The following is a 19,753-nucleotide window of genomic DNA, read 5'->3' on the forward strand; positions in this document are numbered from 1 at the left end:
TTTTTGATAATTTTATTAAATGTCTGTAGCTATTATTTGTGGATCCTCTAACCTATTGATCTGCATGTCTGATTTTTGTGCCAGTATGATGCAGGAATGAATGAAATGGAGACTAACAGTATATAGAGTCAGTAAATCAAAAAGTTGGCTCTTCTTAAATTTTTTTTAAAAAAATATATTTTATTTATTTATTTGAGAGAGAGAAAGAGGCAGAGAGAGAGAGAAAGAGAGGTAGAGAGAATGGGTGTGCCAGGGCCTCCAGCCACTGCAAACGAACTCCAGATGCATGTGCCCCCTTGTGCATCTGGCTTACATGGGTCCTAGAGAATCAAACCGGGACCTTTGGCTATACAGGCAAACGCCTTAACCACTAAGCCATGTCTCCAGCCCCACCCTTACCCTCTGAGGTAGGGTCTCATGCTAGCTCAGGCTGGCCTGGAATTCACTCAAACTCTCAGTGATCCTCCTACCTCTGCCTCCTGAGTGCTGGGATTAAAGGTATATGCCACTGCACCCAGCAAAGTTGGTTCTTTTAAAAAAAAATTATTTATTTATTTATTTATTTGAGAGAGGTGTAGAGAGAGAGAGAAAGAGAAAGAAAGAAAATGGGCATGCCAGAGCCTCTAGCTGCTGCATATGAACTTTAGATGCATGCATCACCTTGTACATCTGGCTTATGTGGGTACTGGGGAATTGAACCTGGGTCCTTAGGCTTTGCAGGCAAGTGTCTTAACCACTAAGCCATCTCTCCAGCCTGATTTTCTTTTAAATACTTGAGTTGATTTATTTATTTGAGAAAGAGGTAGAAAGAGAGACTTTGTGCTCCAGGGCCTCCAGCCACTGCAAAAGAACTCCAGATGTATGTGCCAGTTTGTGCATCTGATTTATGTGGGCCCTGGGGATTCAAACTTGGATCCTTTGGCTTTGCAGGCTAGTGCTTTACTCACCAAGCCATCTCTCCAGCCCCAAATTAGCTCTTTGAAAAGAAAAGATTGATAAACTTCTAGCCAAATTTACCAAAAGAAAGAGAGCTAAGCTCAAATAATCAAACTAGAGATTAAAAAGAGAATGTTAGGCCGGGCATGGTGGCACACACCTTTAATCCCAGCAGTTGGGAGGCAGAGGTAGGAGGATTGCTGTGAGTTCGAGGCCACCCTGATATTCCATAGTGAAATCCAGGTCAGCCTGAGCTAGAGTGAAACCCTACCTCAAAAAGAAAAAAAAAAAAAAAAGAGAGAGAGAGAGAGAGAGAGAGAGAGAGAGAGAGAGAGAGAAAATGTTATAAAGGAAGCCAGTGAAATCCAGAGAATCAATAGGGAACACTTTGAAAGCTTATATTCCAAAAAAACCTGGAAATACTAGAAGAAATGGATAAATTTGTAGATACATGACATACTTGAATTAAATGAAGAGACTAAACATCTTTTCCTCTTTTGAATATTACTCTTTCCTGTGCCCTCATGGCTGAAACTGTCTTCATTCCCCTCTGTGTACATATTCCTCTGTGTATCTTCTGCAGAGCTGGCTTGGTACTCATGAACTGTTTTAGTTTGTGCTTGTCTTAAAATGTCCTTCTCTATCAACTTTGAAAGATAGCTTTGCTGGGTATAGCAATCATGGTTGGTAGTTACTTGCTTTTAGGGCTTGAAATATATAATTCTAGGTTGTCCTGGATTTTAAGGATGCTGATGAGAAATGTGTTATTCTGATGTGTTTATCTTCGTAGATGAATTTTGCATTTTCCCTCTTACAACTTTTGATATTCTTTTATTTTTGAAATCTTGACTATAGCATAACATAGAGAGGATCTTCTCTGGTCATATCTACTTGGGATTCTATATATCTTGCATTTGGATATCTTTTTTCTAGATTTGGGGAAATTTATGCTTTCATTTTATTGAATAGAATTTCTGTGCCTTTAATGTTTATTTTATCTCCTTCTGTCCCTCGAATTCTTAGGTTGGATGTCTTAATCATATTGCAGTACTCACTGATGTTGTAATTCTCTTATGTCTTTTCCTTACTGCTGTTTGAGTGTGGTATTTCCTCAGCCTTCTCTTCCATCCTAACATTTGTTCTTCAACTTGGTTGGGGTTAACAGTGATGTTTTCCACACTGCTTTTTATTTGATTCATTTAGATTTTCATTTCCAACATTTCTATTTGTTTTCAAAAATCTCAATTTTCTCACTGATTTTTTCCATGTGGCTGTTTTTTTTTTCTCATCCATATTGCTTATTTCCATATCCATTTTTCTTACATGAAATCATATGAGACATAGAAATATACTTAAGATCAACTAATGGCCACCAGTAATAAATCACCAATGCTCATGAAACAAGAAAGGGTAAGATATAGAATGTACTATGAAAATGAATCTAAAAGAATCAGCCAAATAACACATTATTATAAGAATGCTCTAATTAACACATTCACTTATTTATTTAGAAGACATTTTCTTGAGTGCCTAATATATTCTGAGCATAGAAATGTGAAACTTGGTAAGGCCCTGTCCACATGAGCTTTTTCTCCAGTAGAGGTAGTAGATAAGAAAGTAAAACATGTAGAAACTTGTAATTATTATTCTAAAGGTTGTATAAGATGAGGGTATAGGTCATACATAGCTAGATAGGGCATTCAAGGAAGATTTTCTAGATGAGACCAGTGATGAAGCCTAGCATGCCCAGTACCCACATAAAGCCAGAAGCACAAAGTGGTACATGCATCTGGAGTTTGTTTGCAGGTGCAGAAGGCCCTGGCATGCCTATACTTTCTCTCTCTCTCTCTCTCAAATAAATATTTTTAATATTTTAAAGAATCAATATGTATGTTTATTTGTTATAATCAGGAGATTGTTAGTTAAGTAATTTCAACTAGGATGATTGCCTTTAAATAGGAAATTTTTATGGTGTCATTAAAATATAATTTCATACAAGGTATGGTGGTAAACGCCTTTAATCCCAGCACTCAGGAGGCAGTGGTAGGAGGATCACCATGAGTTTGAGGCCACCCTGAGACTACATAATGAATTCCAAGTCAGCCAGAGCTAGTGAGACCCTACCTTGAAAAACAAAAACAAAACAAAACAAAAAAACAAACAACAGCAGTAGCAACAGCAACAACAACAAATATATATATATATATATATATATATATATATATATAGTTTCATTTGAAGCAATTTAAAACAATGAGTTCATATCTTTTATTATTGATTGTGAAATTAAGGTTAAATGGATAATGTATATGAAATTTCTGGGTGCATAAAGAACAACAGTAATGTCCAGTGATATTGTTAGGTACATAAATGTCTCTGTCTCACTATCTTCCTTTAATTGATGTGATTGAGCTGACATTTAGATGAGAAAAAGAAGCACTTGATCATTTGGAGAAAAATATATACAGAAGAGAGCTAATCATTTTCTACCCAGGGAATTATCTTTTTTTAAAATAAGGTTACTTTTTTGGTATATATTCATTGTACCTTGTACTGGATTTCATAAGATATTTGCATACAATCATATAATGTGCTTTTGCCATTCTCTTCTGTACTTCCCTACCCTGTACTTTTCCTTCCCTTCTCCATCCATTTGTTTCCTTCCTTCCCCTAATGATTACATTTTAAGTAGAAAGTATTACATTGATTCTGACACTTGAGTGTTAGAAAAGGTAAACAGGAGATGGCTTTTGGGAAGTCGGATGGGCACAAACTGCATGGTGGCAGTGGAACCTACCTTAGAATATTCCATTCAGAGAGAATTCCATTCTCTCTCAGCTTTGGTTTTATTTTTTTTTTTTAATATTTTTTGTTCATTTTTTATTTATTTATTTGAGAGCAACAGACACAGAGAGAAAGACAGATAGAGGGAGAGAGAGAGAATGGGCGCGCCAGGGCCTCCAGCCACTGCAAACGAACTCCAGACGCGTGCGCCCCCTTGTGCATCTGGCTAACGTGGGACCTGGGGAACCGAGCCTCGAACCGGGGTCCTTAGGCTTCACAGGCAAGCGCTTAACCGCTAAGCCATCTCTCCAGCCCTCAGCTTTGGTTTTAATATAAACAAAAGCTTGATACTGAGTGTTTTGGATTATGATACACATTTGTTCTAATTTAGCATGTGATAAAATTGGTAGTTTTAGTCAACTTTCTTATTCTTTTTATTTGATAAATTTAACACTTCAACATTTGTTAATGTGTTTGATACAGGTAATATTCATGAAGATTCATATGCTAGTCATGGCCCAATGAGTTTGGGAGAGTTGGAATTGCAGCCAAATTCTAACCTTATTCTTCCCACAACACTGCTAACAGCAGCAAAAGAAAATGATAATAATTTATCCGAAGCAGCTGAAGATTTTTCTCAGGTACCAAAGCAAAATTAGAATTTTATATTTGCATTATACACTAAAAATATTGTCCCGAGAGCTAGACGGCCTCAAATCATGCTTCTTGCATTTGCTAATTCAAGCCTGGATATAAATCATAGCGCAACCAGTATCTCGTGGTACTTTTGAACACAATTCTTCAGCCTTCTAAATCTAAATTCTTTATATTTTTTAAAAAAATATTTTATTTCAGAGAGAGAGAGAGAGAATGGGCATGCCAGGTCCTTTAGCCACTGCAAATGAGTTCCAGACACATTGCCATCTTGTGCATCTGGCTTACATGGGTCATGGGGAATTGAACCTGGGTCCTTTGGCTTTGCAGGCAAGTGCCTTAGCCACTAGGCCATCTCTCCAGCCCTAAAATCTTTATCTTTAGGGTAAGAATTAACAGTAGTGTATATAAAGTGTCTGTGGCACCCAACTGGGTAGCTGTTACCATATACATCTTTGTATCTCTATGAAAAGTCCAACATAATAATTTGCACAGTCAGTATTCAATAAATCTTTATTACATTAAAATCTATCCAATACATTCCGTGAAAGCATAAGAAATTTCATAATGAGTGAAGTCAATGGCCCATGAAACCTTGTATGTTGAAAAATTAGGATAATTATTCTCTAAGATTTTAATCTAAAACAAAGTTTGTGTTGTTAAACAGTTTTATGTTCATGTATTGGCAGTTAATTCTTCGTTGTGAGTTAATTTATTCAAATAGTAATCACTGCATGATATTGTGAATCATTGTATGATGTCAAGGAGGAAAATAAAAAATATGCAATAAGATACAGGTTCTTTATGCAACATACCATTGAGGTAGAGTTCATTATTGTTAAATTATAATTAAACAAAGATATATTTAAAAAAAACATTATTATCTGTTAAAGGGCTGGGGGTGAGCTAATTTGTTAGAGTTCTTACCTAGCATCACAAAGCCCTGGGTTTGCTCTCCAGTACTGCCTAAGCCTTAACTCAGATATAGTGGTACAGACCTGTAATCCTAGCACTGAAGACATAAATGCAGAAGGTTTGTAGAAGTTGAGTGTTATCTGTGGCTGCATAGTGAATTCAAGGTCAGCAGCCTAGATACATGAGACAGTGCCTCAAACAATTTCAAATAAATAAATATATGTTAATATTGTCTATATAAGAAAATATTTTGTGATCATGAGTTAGACAAGAATTTCCTGAATATTAATGTAAAAGTCTATTAATTAAAATTAGTTTTACCAAAATAAGAACTTCTACTGCTGGGTGTATTGGTACATGCCTTTAATCCCAGCACACGGGAGGCAGAGGTAGGAGCATCACTGTGAGTTCGAGGCCACCCTGAGACTACATAGTGACTTCCAGGTCAGTCTGGGCTAGGGTGAGACCCTACCTGGAAAAACCAAAAAAAACAAAAACAAAACAACAACAACAACAAAAACTTCTTTCTATTCTTCAAAACACAATATCAAGGGAATGGAAAGATAGCAAATGGATTTGGAGAAAAGACCTATTCAGAGTATATCAGGAACTTACACAATTGATTATTAAGAAAAGTCAATGAAAATTAGGCAAACATATATGTACCTATACCTGATCCACAGGACATATGATGGCAGATAAGCACATAAACGATGCTTACCATTATTAGTCATCAGGAAAATGTAAGTTAAAACACATTGAGCTACCTCTAAACACACACTAGAAATTGAAAATCCAAAAGACTGTCACACCAAGTGTTGTCAAGAATGTGGACTCTTGTATGGTGCTGGTTGGAAATGCAAAATGATACAACCACTTTGGGAAACAGCTCGCTCTTTAATAAGAAAATACACAGCTAACAAATGACCTATGCGTTTTACCTCATGAAAGCATATATCCATATAGAAAACTTATATGTGAGTAGTCCCAGCAACTTTGTAGCTGCCTCAAATTGAAACACACATGCCCATCAAAGTGAATGGAGAAATTGTGGCATATTCTCTACTCCACAGTGCTACTTTTAATACAGTGAAAAATACATGAACTCTTTTTAAAATATTTTATTTTATTTATTTATATGACAGAGAAAGAAGGAGAGAGAAATTGAGAGAATGGGCATACCAGGGCCTCCAGCCACAAACTCTGACATGTATGCCCCCTTGTGCATCTGGCTCATGTGGGTCCTGAGGAATCGAACCTGGGTTCTTTGGCTTTGCAAACAAATGCCTTAATTGCTAAGCCATCCCTCCAGCCCAACATGAACTCCTTTTTTTTTAATATATGTGTATATGTTTGTGTGTGTGGCTGTACATGTGTGCATGTACATGTGGAGGCTGGAAGTCAATGTCAGGTGTCTTTCTTAATCACTTACCTACCATCTTATTTTTTCTTAATTTTTATTAACATTTTCCATGATTATAAACAATGTCCCATGGTAATATCCTTCCTCCCCCCCCACTTTCCCCTTTGAAATTTCATTCTCCATCATATCCCCTCCCCATCTCAATTATTCTACTTACATATATACAATACCAACCTATTAAGTACCCTCCTCCCTTCCTTTCTCTTCCCTTTATATCTCCTTTTTAACTTACTGGCCTCTGCTACTAAGTATTTTCATTCTCATGCAGAAGCCCAATCATCTGTAGCTAGGATCCACATATGAGAGAGAACATGTGGCGCTTGACTTTCTGGGCCTGGCTTACCTCACTTAGTATAATCCTTTCCAGATCCATCCATTTTTCTGCAAATTTCATAACTTCATTTTTCTTTACTGCTGAGTAGAACTCCATTGTATAAATGTGCCACATCTTCATTATCCATTCATCAGTTGAGGGACATCTAGGCTGGTCCCATTTCCCAGCTATTATAAATTGAGCAGCAATAAACATGGTTGAGCACGTACTTCTAAGGAAATGAGATGAGTCCTTAGGATATACGCCTAGGAGTGCTATAGCTGGTTCATATGGTAGATCAATCTTTAGCTGTTTTAGGAACCTCCACACTGATTTCCACAATGGCTGGACCAGATTGCATTCCCACCAGCAGTGTAGAAGGGTTCCTCTTTTTCCACATCCCCGCCAACATTTATGATCATTTGTTTTCATGATGGTGGCCAATCTGACAGGAGTGAGATGGAATCTCAATGTAGTTTTAATCTGCATTTCCCTGATGACTAGTGATGTAGAAAATTTTTTTAGATGCTTATATGCCATTCGTATTTCTTCCTTTGAGAATGCTCTATATAGCTCCATAGCCCATTTTTTGATTGGCTTGTTTGATTCCTTATTATTTAACTTTTTGAGTTCTTTGTATATCCTAGATATTAATCCTCTGTCAGATACATAGCTGGCGAAGATTTTTTCCCATTCTGTAGGTTGCCTCTTTGCTTTATTCAGTGTCATTTGCAGTGCAAAATCTTTGTAATTTCATGAGGTCCCAGTGATTAACCTGTGGTTTTATTGCCTGAACAATTGGGGTTGTATTCAGAAAGTCTTTGCCAAGACCAATATGTTGAAGGGTTTTCCCTACTTTTTCCTCTAGCAGTTTTAGAGTTTCTGGTCTGATGTTAAGGTCTTTAATCCATTTGGACTTAATTCTTATACATGGAGACAAAAAGGTCTATTTTCATCCTTCTACAGATACATATACAGTTTTCCTAACACCATTTGCTGAAGAAGCTGTCTTTTCTCCAATGAGTATTTTTGGCATTTTTATCAAATATCAGGTGGCTATAGCTACCTGGACTTACATCTGGGTCCTCTATTCTGTTCCATTGATCTACATATCTGCTTTTGTGCCAGTACCACACTGTTTTTATTACTATGGCTCTGTAGTATAGGTTAAAATCAGGTATGGTGATACCACCAGCCTTATTTTTGTTGCTCAGTATTATTTTAGATATTCGAGGTTTTTTGTGATTCCAAGTGAATTTTTGGATTGTTTTTTCTATTTCCATGAAGAATGCCTTTGGAATTTTGATGGGGATTGCATTAAATGTGTAGATTGCTTTTGGTAAGATTGCCATTTTCACAATATTGATTCTCCCAATCCAGGAAGAAGGGATGTTTTTCCATTTCCTAGTGTCTTCTGCAATTTCTTGCTTGAGTATTTTAAAGTTCTCATTGTAGAGATTCTTTATTTCCTTGCTAGGTTTATTCCAAGGTACTTTATTTATTTATTTTTTTGATGCAATTGTGAATGGGAGTGATTCTCTGATTTCATCCTCTGTGTGTTTGTTGTTAGCATATATGAAGGCTACTGGTTTCTGTGTACTTATTTTGTATCCTGCTACGTGGCTGTAGGTTTTTATCAGCTCTAACAGTTTGCTGTTGAGTCTTTAGGGTCCTTTATATATAGAATCATGTCATCTGCAAATAATGATGACTTGATCTCTTCCTTTCCAATTTGTATCCCTTTTATGTGTGTCTCTTGCCTTATTGCTATGGCTAAGACTTCCAGAACTATATTAAATAAAAGTGGGGACAGTGGACACCCTTGTCTTGTTCCTGATTTTAGTGGGAAAGCTTCCAGTTTTCTTCCCATTTAGTAATATGTTGGCGGTAGGCTTGTCATAAATAGCCTTTATTATATTGAAATATGTTCCTTGTATTCCCAGTCTCTGTAGGACTTTTATCATGAAGGGCTGTTGGATTTTGTCAAATGCTTTCTCTGCTCCATGTTATTTTTAAAAATGTTTTTATTTATTTATTTAAGAGAGAAGAAGGCAGATAGAGAAAGAGAGAGAATGGGCACACCTGAGCCTCTAGCCTCTGCAAACAAACTCCAGGCACATGCCCCACCTTGTACATGTGGTTCTACGTGGGTACTGAGGAATTGAACCTGGGTCCTTTGACTTTGCCGGCAAGCACCTTAACTGCTAAGCCTTCTCTCCAGCCCACCATCTTATTTTTTGAGACAGAGTCTCTTGCTGAAACTGGAGCTCATCATTTTAGCTCCACTAGCTGGTTGTATGTTTAGTTTTTTAAATATTTTATTTTTATTTATTTATTGGAGAGAGAGAATGGGTGCATCAGAGTCTCCAACCACTGCAAACAAACTCCTGACACATGTGCCACCTTGTGTAACTGGTTTATATGGTTCCTGGGAAATTGTACCTACATCCTTTGGCTTTGCAGGCAAGCCCCTTAACTGCTAAGCCATCTCTCCAGTCCTGTATGGTTAGTTTTGTTTTATGAGGTAGGGTCTTACTCTAGCACAGGCTGACCTGGAATTCACTATGTAGTCTTATGGTAGCCCTGAACTCAAGGTATCCTCCTATCTTTGCCTCTGGACTGCTCAGATTAAAGGTGTGTGCCACCATGCCTTTTTTTTTTTTTTTTTTTTTTTTTAATCGGGTCTTGCTCTAGTCCAAGCTGACCTGGAATTCATTATGTAGTCTCAGGCTGGCCTTGAACTCATTGTGATCCTCCTACCTCAGCCTTCCAAGTGCTGGAATTAAAGGCATGCATCACCTGTGGTAGAAAGAGAGCAATAAATAGAGAAAATGAGAGTAGGAGAATGGGCATGCCAGCCAGAGCCTATAGTTGCTGTAGACAAGTCCAGACATATGTACCCCTTTTGTGCATGGTAGTACTGGGGAATCAAACTCGGGTCATCAGACTTTGCAGGCAGATGCCTTAGTTGCTGAGCCATCTCTCCAGCCCCCTTTGGATTGTTTCTTTAGCCTCAGAGTTCCTTCAGTTTTCTAATGTGGTTAGTGATAATGGTAGCATGCTTATTTCTAGGGTTGCTTTGTCAGATGCTATCCTAAGTTCTATACATTTTATCTCATTCTGTCTTTACAACAACCCAGGGAGGTAGTTGTTATTGTCCTCACCTTATGAGGAAATGGAAATATCAAAGACTGCGATACAAAACCCAAAGTAGAAAATCACTTAGTCAGATTTGAGCACAGGCAGTTTATCTCTATAATGCACAGTTGTTACTCACGGTACAGGAAGGGAGCCAACATGGAGGCTCTGCTTCAGATCAGTCACAATCAGATAGACTGGTTGAGGAGCTCTTATCAGTAGTGCCTGGGGTCAGAAGTGCTTTGAATTTCAGCTTTTCACTTGGATTTGGAGCATGTACATGATGAGATATCTTGAGAATGGAACCCGTGTCTAAACAAAAAATTCACTTGTTGTTCAGGTGCAACTTACACACATAACAGGAAGGTGATTTTATATGTTGCTTTATTTTTATCGATTTATTTATTTTTTTGGTTTTTTGAGATAGGGTCTCACTCTAGCCCAGGCTGACCTGGAATTCACTATGTAGTCTCAGGGTGGCCTCGAACTCATGGCAGTCCTCCTACCTCTGCCTCCGAGTGCTGGGATTAAAGGCGTGCGCCACCATGCCCGGCCTATGTTGCTTTTAATGTGCTCATCTTTTGGCTGTGACCCGTCACATGAGCTCAAGTATAGGATGTTCCACTTAAGGCACCATAAAGTTTGGGAGTTTGGAACATTTCAAGTTTTGAGTTTCTAATTAAGCTCAAATTATACTGCCCATTTATTTCCTAATATTCTGTTGCAGTTACCTTCACTTTGCTGGCACAAAGCACCCAACCAAAAGCAGCTTGTAGGAGGAAAGGGTTTATTTGAGCTTACAGACTTGGGAGGGAACTCCATGATGGCAGGGGAAAATGTGGCATGAGCAGAGGGTGGACACCATAACCTGGCCAACTCAGGTGGACAACAGCAGCAGGAGAGTGAGCTAAGCACTGGCAAGGGGGACCTGGCTATAACACCCATAAGTCCATCCCCAACAACACACTTCCTCCAGCAAATCTCCCAAAATTCCATCAGCTGGGGGACCAAGCATTCAGAACACATGAGTGTTTGGGGGACACCTAATTCAAACTACAACATACACTAAATTATATCCTTCAAGGCAGAAACCTACATGACTAATGACTATCTACTTGAAAGACCAGAGTTAAGTACAGTTGCTATTACTGCCATCTAAAACTATTCATTTTTATCTTTAGATGAAGAGGTGCCTGCCAGAACAGGACTGTTACAAAAATTTGAGTCCATGTAGAAAGATAGTTGAGTCCCTGGTTGTATTTATGGATAAGAGTCCAGAGCTCCTATTAAAGTAGCTGTTCTCAGGATATAGTCACAATTAATCTTATAAAACAGGAACAAAAATAGCTAAAGTCATCCTAGCTTATGATATGTAATTGTGTCTCTTGTCAATTTCACATTTGGTTAGGAAATACACAGATGATGAGGCTTATAGTGAAGCATGTGTTTTTGAATGGCAATGGAGGATAATAATACCCCCTTACACTTGTGAGAATTAAATTAATATCACTGTATATAAAAGTTATGAATGAGCTGGAGAGATGACTTAGTGGTTGAGGTGCTTGCCTAAAAAGCAAAAGAATCCAGGTTCAGCCTCCCAGTACCCACATAAAACCAGATACAAAGATTGTACATGTGTCTGGTATTGACTTGCAATGGCTGGAGGCCCTTGGCACACCCATTCTCTCTGTATCTGTCTCTTTCTCTCTCAAATAAATAAAAAAAAGATTTTTTAACAAAAAGCTCTGAACATTGCAGTGCATTAGGTAAATTTTCTTATGCTATCTTTTTCTTTTTTAAAAAAAATCTTTTTATTTATTTTATTTATTTGAGAGAGAGAAAGAGAGAGGAGAGGGAGACAGAGAATGGGTACACCAGGGCCTTTATCTGCTGCAAACAAACTCCAGAAGCATGCACCACCATGTGCATCTGACTTACGTGGATCCTGGGGAATCAAACCTGGGTACTTTGACTTTGCAGGCAAGTGCCTTAACTACTAAGCCATCCCACCAGCCCTATTATCTCTCTTCATTCAATCATGTGTGTATAAATCTAGAAAAGCTTGATTTATGAGTTGCTCTGCTGTCTAATAAAAATGAAAAGAAATGAGTTAAAATTTGAGATATATATATATATATTTGAAATATTTTTTAAAATATTCTTGTAATCTTAAAAAAAATATAAGTGTGCTGGGTATGGTAGCTCACACATATAATCCCAGCACTTAAGGTGCTGAGGTAGAGAGATGACCATGAGTTCAAAGTCAGCTTGGGCTACAGAGTGAATTCTCGGTCAGCCTGAGCCAGAATAAGACCCTGTCCCCAAAACAAGACGAAACAACCAAGCAAATGGGGCTAGGGAGATAGCTAGCTTGCCCCCAAAGCATAAGGACCTGAGTTCATATCCCCCAAGCACCTATGTAAAAAGCCAGGTTCGATCCAGCATCAATTTCAGGCCTCCACATGCATGTCTACACATTCAAAAATAATAAAAGTAAATAAATTTCAAAAATAAGCAAGGCTGGAAAGATGGCTGAGTGGTTACAGGTGCTTACTTACAGAGCCTGCTGGACTGATTTCAACTCCCAAACCACCCATGCAAGCAGGTGCAAAAAGTGGTGCAAGCATCTGTTGTTCCTTGGTAATGTCAGGAGGCCCTGACATGTTTATACACACATGCATGCACACACATGCACGTAATGGCGGCAGTGATAGGAGGATCTCTAGGATTTGCTGGCTGGCTAGACTAGCCAAACTCATGATTGGTGTGACCAGTGAGAGACTCTGTGGAGAGTATTCCAGGAAGACATCCTGTGTGAGCCTCTGGCTTTCATATGCATGTGCATGCACTTGTACCCGCACATATGTATACCTACACACATACAAACCATGCATACTCACACATGCACATCACACACACATACATATGTATTAATGTACTTTGCCACCCATTTTTTGGTATAGGTATTAATAATGAACAAATGACAAAAATTAGCTGTTAGAAAGCAAAACAATTTATTTAATTTTCATATAATAACTACCTGAACAATTTAATCAATTTGAACTTAAATAATACTATTACTTTATGTCTTAAACTCTTTAGTATGAACAGAAACAAGACCTGGATGTTAAACAACTTGAGCAAAGTTCAACCATGCCAGCACACAGTCGTTTAATACTTGTAAGAAGTAAATCGGATATTTCACTTTCACAACAACAAGGCAAGTGTTTTAATAGTAATATTTTATACTTGTATTTTATTTTCAAACATTTATTATTTGATTTTATTTTGTTCTGATAGATTATAAATATATAATGAGAATACTTTTAATCTCTCTCTTGCCTCTAGGGTTTATTTTTTCTCTTTTGTTTTTATTTAGTCCATTTGGATGAATAGTTTCATATTTGACTAAATTTGTTACTTTTTTTTAGCCTAGTAAGCACTATTTCTAAAAGAGTTTTTAAAACTCTTATGTAGTACTTTCCCCTTTTTTAGTTTTGTATTTGAATTTCAAGGTCTTTTCATCCATGAATAGATCTATGTCCATATCACAGTTATCTGTTTTACATTGTGCTATGCTACAGGCAGGAATTATGGCTGTTAACATGCTTTTATGTAGCTTAATATAGTTTATTATTAATAATTTAGTTTATTTATATAGTCAGTATAGCTTAAAATGATTTTTCACGTTACATGCTATTATATAAAGTTTTCTGTGTTATCAAAATCATATAATGTGAGCATTAAACCACTTTCATGTTTTCTTTGTATTTCTACAAGGCTTTTGGCCTCATGTTTTGTATGTCAGCTTGCTTGTTAATTTATATTTTGAATAACTGAAATTCTGAATCCATTTGGCAGTAGAAATCAAGATTTCTCTCTATTCTGTCTTTGGTATTTGTGGGTATATGATGTATGTGTGCATGCTCTTGTTTGTAAGTGAAGGTAGGTATCTATGTACAGTGGCATTCAGCTCTTCACACTGGCACAGAAATGTACACTTGCCCATCTCCCTAGCCCAGGATATATTTTTGTTTAAAACTTTGCAAGTAAGGAATATTTGGTAGAATCTTTTTTATATATCTACCTGAGGTAGTTTTGTTGTTGTTATTGTTTGTTTGTTTGTTTTGGTTTTTCAAGGTAAGGTCTTGGTCTACCACAGGCTGGCCTGGAATTCACTATGTAGTCTCAGGTATTGCTGAGTTTTAATTTAATTTCAAAATAATACTAATGTGAATAGATATTATTGAATTCTTGCACAATTCCAAGTGAGAATATGCTCAGGATTTTTGTTAAGATTATACCACATGAAGGTTAGGCATTAACTCCATCACTGTCATCATTGTTTTTTTTTTTTTTTTTTTTTTTTTTTTTTTTTTTTTTTTTTGAGGTAGGGTTTCATTCTTGTCCAGGTTGAACTAGAATTCACTGTATAGTCTTAGGGTGGCCTTGAACTCATGGCAGTCTTCCTACCTCTGCCTCCCAAGTGCTGGGATTAAAGGCATATGATCCACCATACCTGGCTATAACTCCATCATCTTCTTCTATTCCTGTATTACTTACTTTTCAGAACTTTGCCCTGTTGATCATTTTTTAATTAGTTTGTTAAATTAGCATATAAAATAATGGATTTCATTATAGCACATTCACACATACTTTGTTTTGCTGATCTTCCATTTCCCTCCCCCAACTCCTTGCCACCTTCTTGCTGGTTCCTTTCCTCTCCTTTTCCCAATAACCTTCTTATGCTTTCATGGCAAATATAATCTGTTATCCCCCCTTTTTTTCCTTTTTCTGTAACCCTCCCCCTACTTAAAACTTTAAGATTCCTGTTCATTCTCAGAATGGTTAATGTCAAGAAAACAAATGACTGGATTGGGGAGATGGTTCAGTGGACAAAGCACTTGTGGTTCAAGTGTGAGGGCTGGAGTTGGGATTCCCAGAACCCGTGTAAATACCAAACGTGAGCTGAATGTGGTGGCTGGCCTGTAATCTCAATGCTCAGAGACAGAGAAGGGTGCTCTTAGAACAAGCTGACTAGAGTTGAATCAGTGAGCTCCGGCGTCATGAAGAGAACCTGATTCAAAAAATAAGGTAGAGGGGATTATGATAAAAACTATTGTATACATATATGAATTTTTTTTAAAAGGGTTAAGTGCTATGAAGGGAGACTGCTAATGTGAACCTCTGGCCTACACGTGCATCTACATACATACAAATACACATACATGCACGGATACCACACACATACATACACACACAAAAAAGAACAAATGATGGCGTGATTGTGAGGAAAGAGGCTTTCTTATTCATTGCTTCTGGGGGTTTAAATTGATGTAGCTACCATGGAAATCAGTGTGGAGGTTTCTGTTAAAGCTGAACGTAGAACTGCTGTGTGAGCCAGGCATACTATTCTTGGGCTTATGCCTTAAGGACTCTTAAGTCAGTATACAACTGACTTTTATTATGCTGCACTAGTCATAATAGTTCAGAAATGGAACCAACCTAGATCAAAAAATGAATGGACAAAAAATGTGGTACATATACACAATGGAATTTTGTTCAGCCTTAAATAAAAGTGAAATCATGATATTTGTAGGAAAATGGATGGCCTAGAAATTATATTAAATGAAGCATTCCAGACACAGAGAAACAAATACTACATGTTTTCTCTCATCTGCAGATCGTAGGTTTTATTATTTATTTTTTTCTGAGGTACGGTTTCACTCTAGCCCAGGCTGACCTGAAATTCACTACGTAGTCTCAGGGTGGCCTTGAAATCATGGCAATCCTCCTACCTCTGCCTCCTGAGTGCTGGGATTAAAGGCGTACACCACCACACCTGACTTGGTTTTATTATATCTACATGTGTGTACAGGTATAAATTTTGACCAGTTTTAACACAGTCATATTACATTAGTGTTAAATTATATGTAGACTCAATTGAAAAGTTGCCAATGGGCTGGAGAGATGGCTTAGCGGTTAAGCGCTTGCCTGTGAAGCTTAAGGACTCCGGTTCGAGGCTCGGTTCCCCAGGTCCCACGTTAGCCAGATGCACAAGGGGGCGCACGCGTCTGGAGTTCGTTTGCAGAGGCTGGAAGCCCTGGCGCGCCCATTCTCTCTCTCTCCCTCTATCTGTCTTTCTCTCTGTGCCTGTCGCTCTCAAATAAATAAATAAAAAATTAAAAAAAAATGTTTAAAAAAAAGAAAAGTTGCCAGTACCGGGAGGTTCATAAATTCAAGGCCAGACTAGACTACCAAAAGAGTTTTAGGCCAGTGTAGGCCACATAATAAAACTGCATCTCACAAAGTGGCAACAAAGAATGTTGCTCATAAAACTCTTCTGGTGGTGATTTTAAAATGCATCATAGCACTGAATAGATAGATAGGAGCAAATAAGTGTTCCTAAGATAATACCAAGACTGACTTGAAATAGATAGTTCATTGAAGTTGTTTGAAAATATTTTTTTCCTCAAATTGTCAATGAAATTTGCTTCCCGAAGTGTCACATCTATAATAAAACAATCATTTATCTCAGCTTATAAGAAAGTATCTTCGTTAAGATTTTAAGTCAATATTTCTCTTTCATAATTTGATATAGAACTATTTTCAATTTCACATGTTTGACCACAGGATGGCAATAGTTACATTTTTATAGACTTATACAATGCCGTAAAGTAATGTACAGTTGATATTTAATAAGGTAATAAAAATTGTTAAAATAAGAGAAACTAAGGTGTGAGCTAATAGGAAGTTTTATTTAGAAAGTTTACAGTATTTGAACTTAATATGTTTAATGTTTTGCATTTAATTTTATATCTCATAGGAAAGGTTAGGAGAGCAGACCTATGTCAGCCTTGACTAAGACAAATAAGAACCCAGTGAGGTATAAATAGAGCATTTTAAGTAGATGCCAAGTCTTTCACTCTACAATTGATATATATCTCCACACTGAATATATCTTCAATAAAAATGCTTGACTTGGCACATGCAGTCACTTAGGACTTTTCCCATAAAGCTTGTGGGGTTTTGTTTTTCTGATGAAATTCTGAGACATTGCCAAATACTTCAGAGAATAGGAGAGTCAGAATGCCAAGATAATCTCTGGGGCTGTCAAGACTTTGGTTGACCTTGAAGAAAGTCCTGTCTCTTCCACACAGAGGAGTGGAGATAAGAAAATTCACTGTCCCAAGGGAATCCAAACTGCATCATTTTTTTGTAAATGAATGCTTCTAAGAGTGTTTGAACCCCAAATTAGGGCTATTGAGCAGGAGTTGTGCTTTTCACTTTGAAACACTTTGTGTAGATAAAGAAATTGAGCAGTTGACTAGAAATAGCAGCTCTTTTGGTGATCATAAAACAATCAAAGATAAGGCAGGACATCTTTCTTCCATGATATTTCTGAGAATTGCCAAAATTCTTATTTTTCCCCCTTCTTTCTTATTGCTTTCATATATTAACATAAAAGATAGAAACTGAATTTATTATTCTGACAGAATATTTCTGGGGTATTTGAATAAGATCTTTTTTAAAAAAATTATTTTCTAAATATTTTTATTTATTAATTTTTTTTATTTGAGAGGGAGAGAGAGAAAAAGGCAGACATAGAGAGTGAGAGATTGGGTGCACCAGGGCCTTCAACCACTGCAAACAAACTCCAGACGCATGTGCCATCTTGTGCATCTGGCTTATATAGGTCTTGGGGAAAACAAACCTGGGTTCTTTGGCTTTGCAGGCAAGTATCTTAACTGCTGAGCCATCTCTCCAGCCCAAATAAGACCATTATAAGTCAGGTATGATGCACATTCCCAGAATCCCAGCACTTGGTAGGCTGAGGCAGAAGGATTATGAATCTGAGGCCAATCTGAGTAACCTCAAAACAAATAAACTAATGATAGGAACTTTTTGTTTGCTATGGAATTTATATGTGATTATTTTTGATCACATGGTACTGTTCAGCTGTGTAAATGTACTGACTGATTTATGATACACCCAGAAACAAGTTATACAACGTGATGTGCTAAAATAAAAATAGTCTATTTTTTTTTAAATTTTTTTTTGGTTTATTTTTATTTATTTGAGAGCCACAGACACACAGAAAGAGAGAGAGAATGGGCACTCCAGGGCTCCAACCACTGCAAATGAACTCCAGACGCGCGTGCGCCCTTGTGCATCTGGCTACATGGGTCCTGAGGAATTGAGCCTCGAACCAGTGTCCTTAGGCTTCACAGGCAAGCACTTAACTGCTAAGCCATCTCTCCAGTCCCAAAATAGTATATTTTAATAAGATACTTGCCAAGACAAATATTTTTCTTCTTTGGGCTTTTAAACATATTTTAAGACTATAATAATAATAACAATAACAATAATTAGGACTGGGAATGATGTCTCAGTGCTTAAAGGCACTTGCTTGCAAAGCCTGCTGACCTGGGTTTGATTCTCCAGTACCCACATAAAGTCAGCTGTACAAAGGGACACTTGCATCTGGAGTTCGTTTGCAGTGGCCCTGGTATGCTAATGCTTTCTGTCTGTCTGTCTGTCTCTCTCCCCTGATTGAAAATAAACAAAATATATTTTATTTCTTTATTTTATTTGAGACAGAAGGAGAGAGTGAGAGAATGGATGCACCAGGGCCTCTAGCCACTGCAAATGAACTCCAGACACATGTGCCACCTTATGTATCTGGTTTATGTGGGACCTGGAGAATCGAACCTGGGTCCTTAGGCTTCTCAGGCAAGCGCCTTAGCCTTAGGCCGTCTATCCAGCCCTAAGATATATTTTTAAATAACAACTAGAAGACTAAACAGACTATATTATAGCAAGTGGGGGAAAATTAAGCCATATGTTTTATGGCTAAATGCTAGGACAGATTAGGTTTAAAAAATGACTTGAAAATCACATAATTCTTATATTTTCTTATAGATTTACTTTTTAAAAATTTTATTTTTATTTATTTACTTGAGAGGGGGTAAATAGAGAGAATGGGCACTCCAAGGTGTCCAGCCACTGCAAACAAACTCCAGATACATGCACTACCTTGTCCATGTGGCTTACGTGGGTCCTGAGAAAATGAACCTGAGTCCTTTGGCTTTGCAGGCAAGTGCCTTTACTTCTAAGCAATCTCTTCAGCCCTCATGTAGGTTTTCTATGTTGGTCAGAAAAATATATATCTAAGTGCTAAAGTAATGATTAGTTTATATATATTTTGTCTTTTTTTGTTATTTGGTTTTTTTTTCACAATTTTTATTAACATTTTCCATAATCATAAAAAATATCCCATGGTAAATGGTAATACCTCCCTCTCCCACTTTCCCTTCAAAATTCCATTCTTCATCATATTACCTCCCCATTAGTTTATATTTTTATGGAAAACATATTTATAGAATCATGGGTGGGATTTTTTTACATTATATTCTAAATTCAGTACTGAACTCTCTTAACACTTTCTACCTCACCTATTATAAATTTATAGAATTAGGAAATTTATTGTTTCTCTGTGTTATAAGTTATTTCTGACCATATATACAAATAAAATAATTTTGTTTATTAATAAAGTAATACATTTTGCCTTTATATCTGAAATATCCTAA

At 37.1% G+C, this 19,753-nt stretch overlaps 1 protein-coding gene across 1 annotated transcript in view; it reads left to right on the forward strand.

Moving 5' to 3' along the window:
- Kiaa0586 (KIAA0586 ortholog) overlaps window positions 1-19,753 on the forward strand; it is a 127,475-nt gene that overhangs the window by 81,115 nt on the left and 26,607 nt on the right. Inside the window, exons 24-25 of the mRNA XM_045155579.1 lie at window positions 4,204-4,361; window positions 13,266-13,383. Of these exons, the coding sequence (XP_045011514.1) occupies window positions 4,204-4,361; window positions 13,266-13,383 (276 nt within the window). The remainder of the gene's footprint in view (window positions 1-4,203; window positions 4,362-13,265; window positions 13,384-19,753) is intronic.

Source organism: Jaculus jaculus, chromosome 7, assembly GCF_020740685.1.
Source record: "Jaculus jaculus isolate mJacJac1 chromosome 7, mJacJac1.mat.Y.cur, whole genome shotgun sequence".
Classification (NCBI taxonomy): domain Eukaryota; kingdom Metazoa; phylum Chordata; class Mammalia; order Rodentia; family Dipodidae; genus Jaculus; species Jaculus jaculus.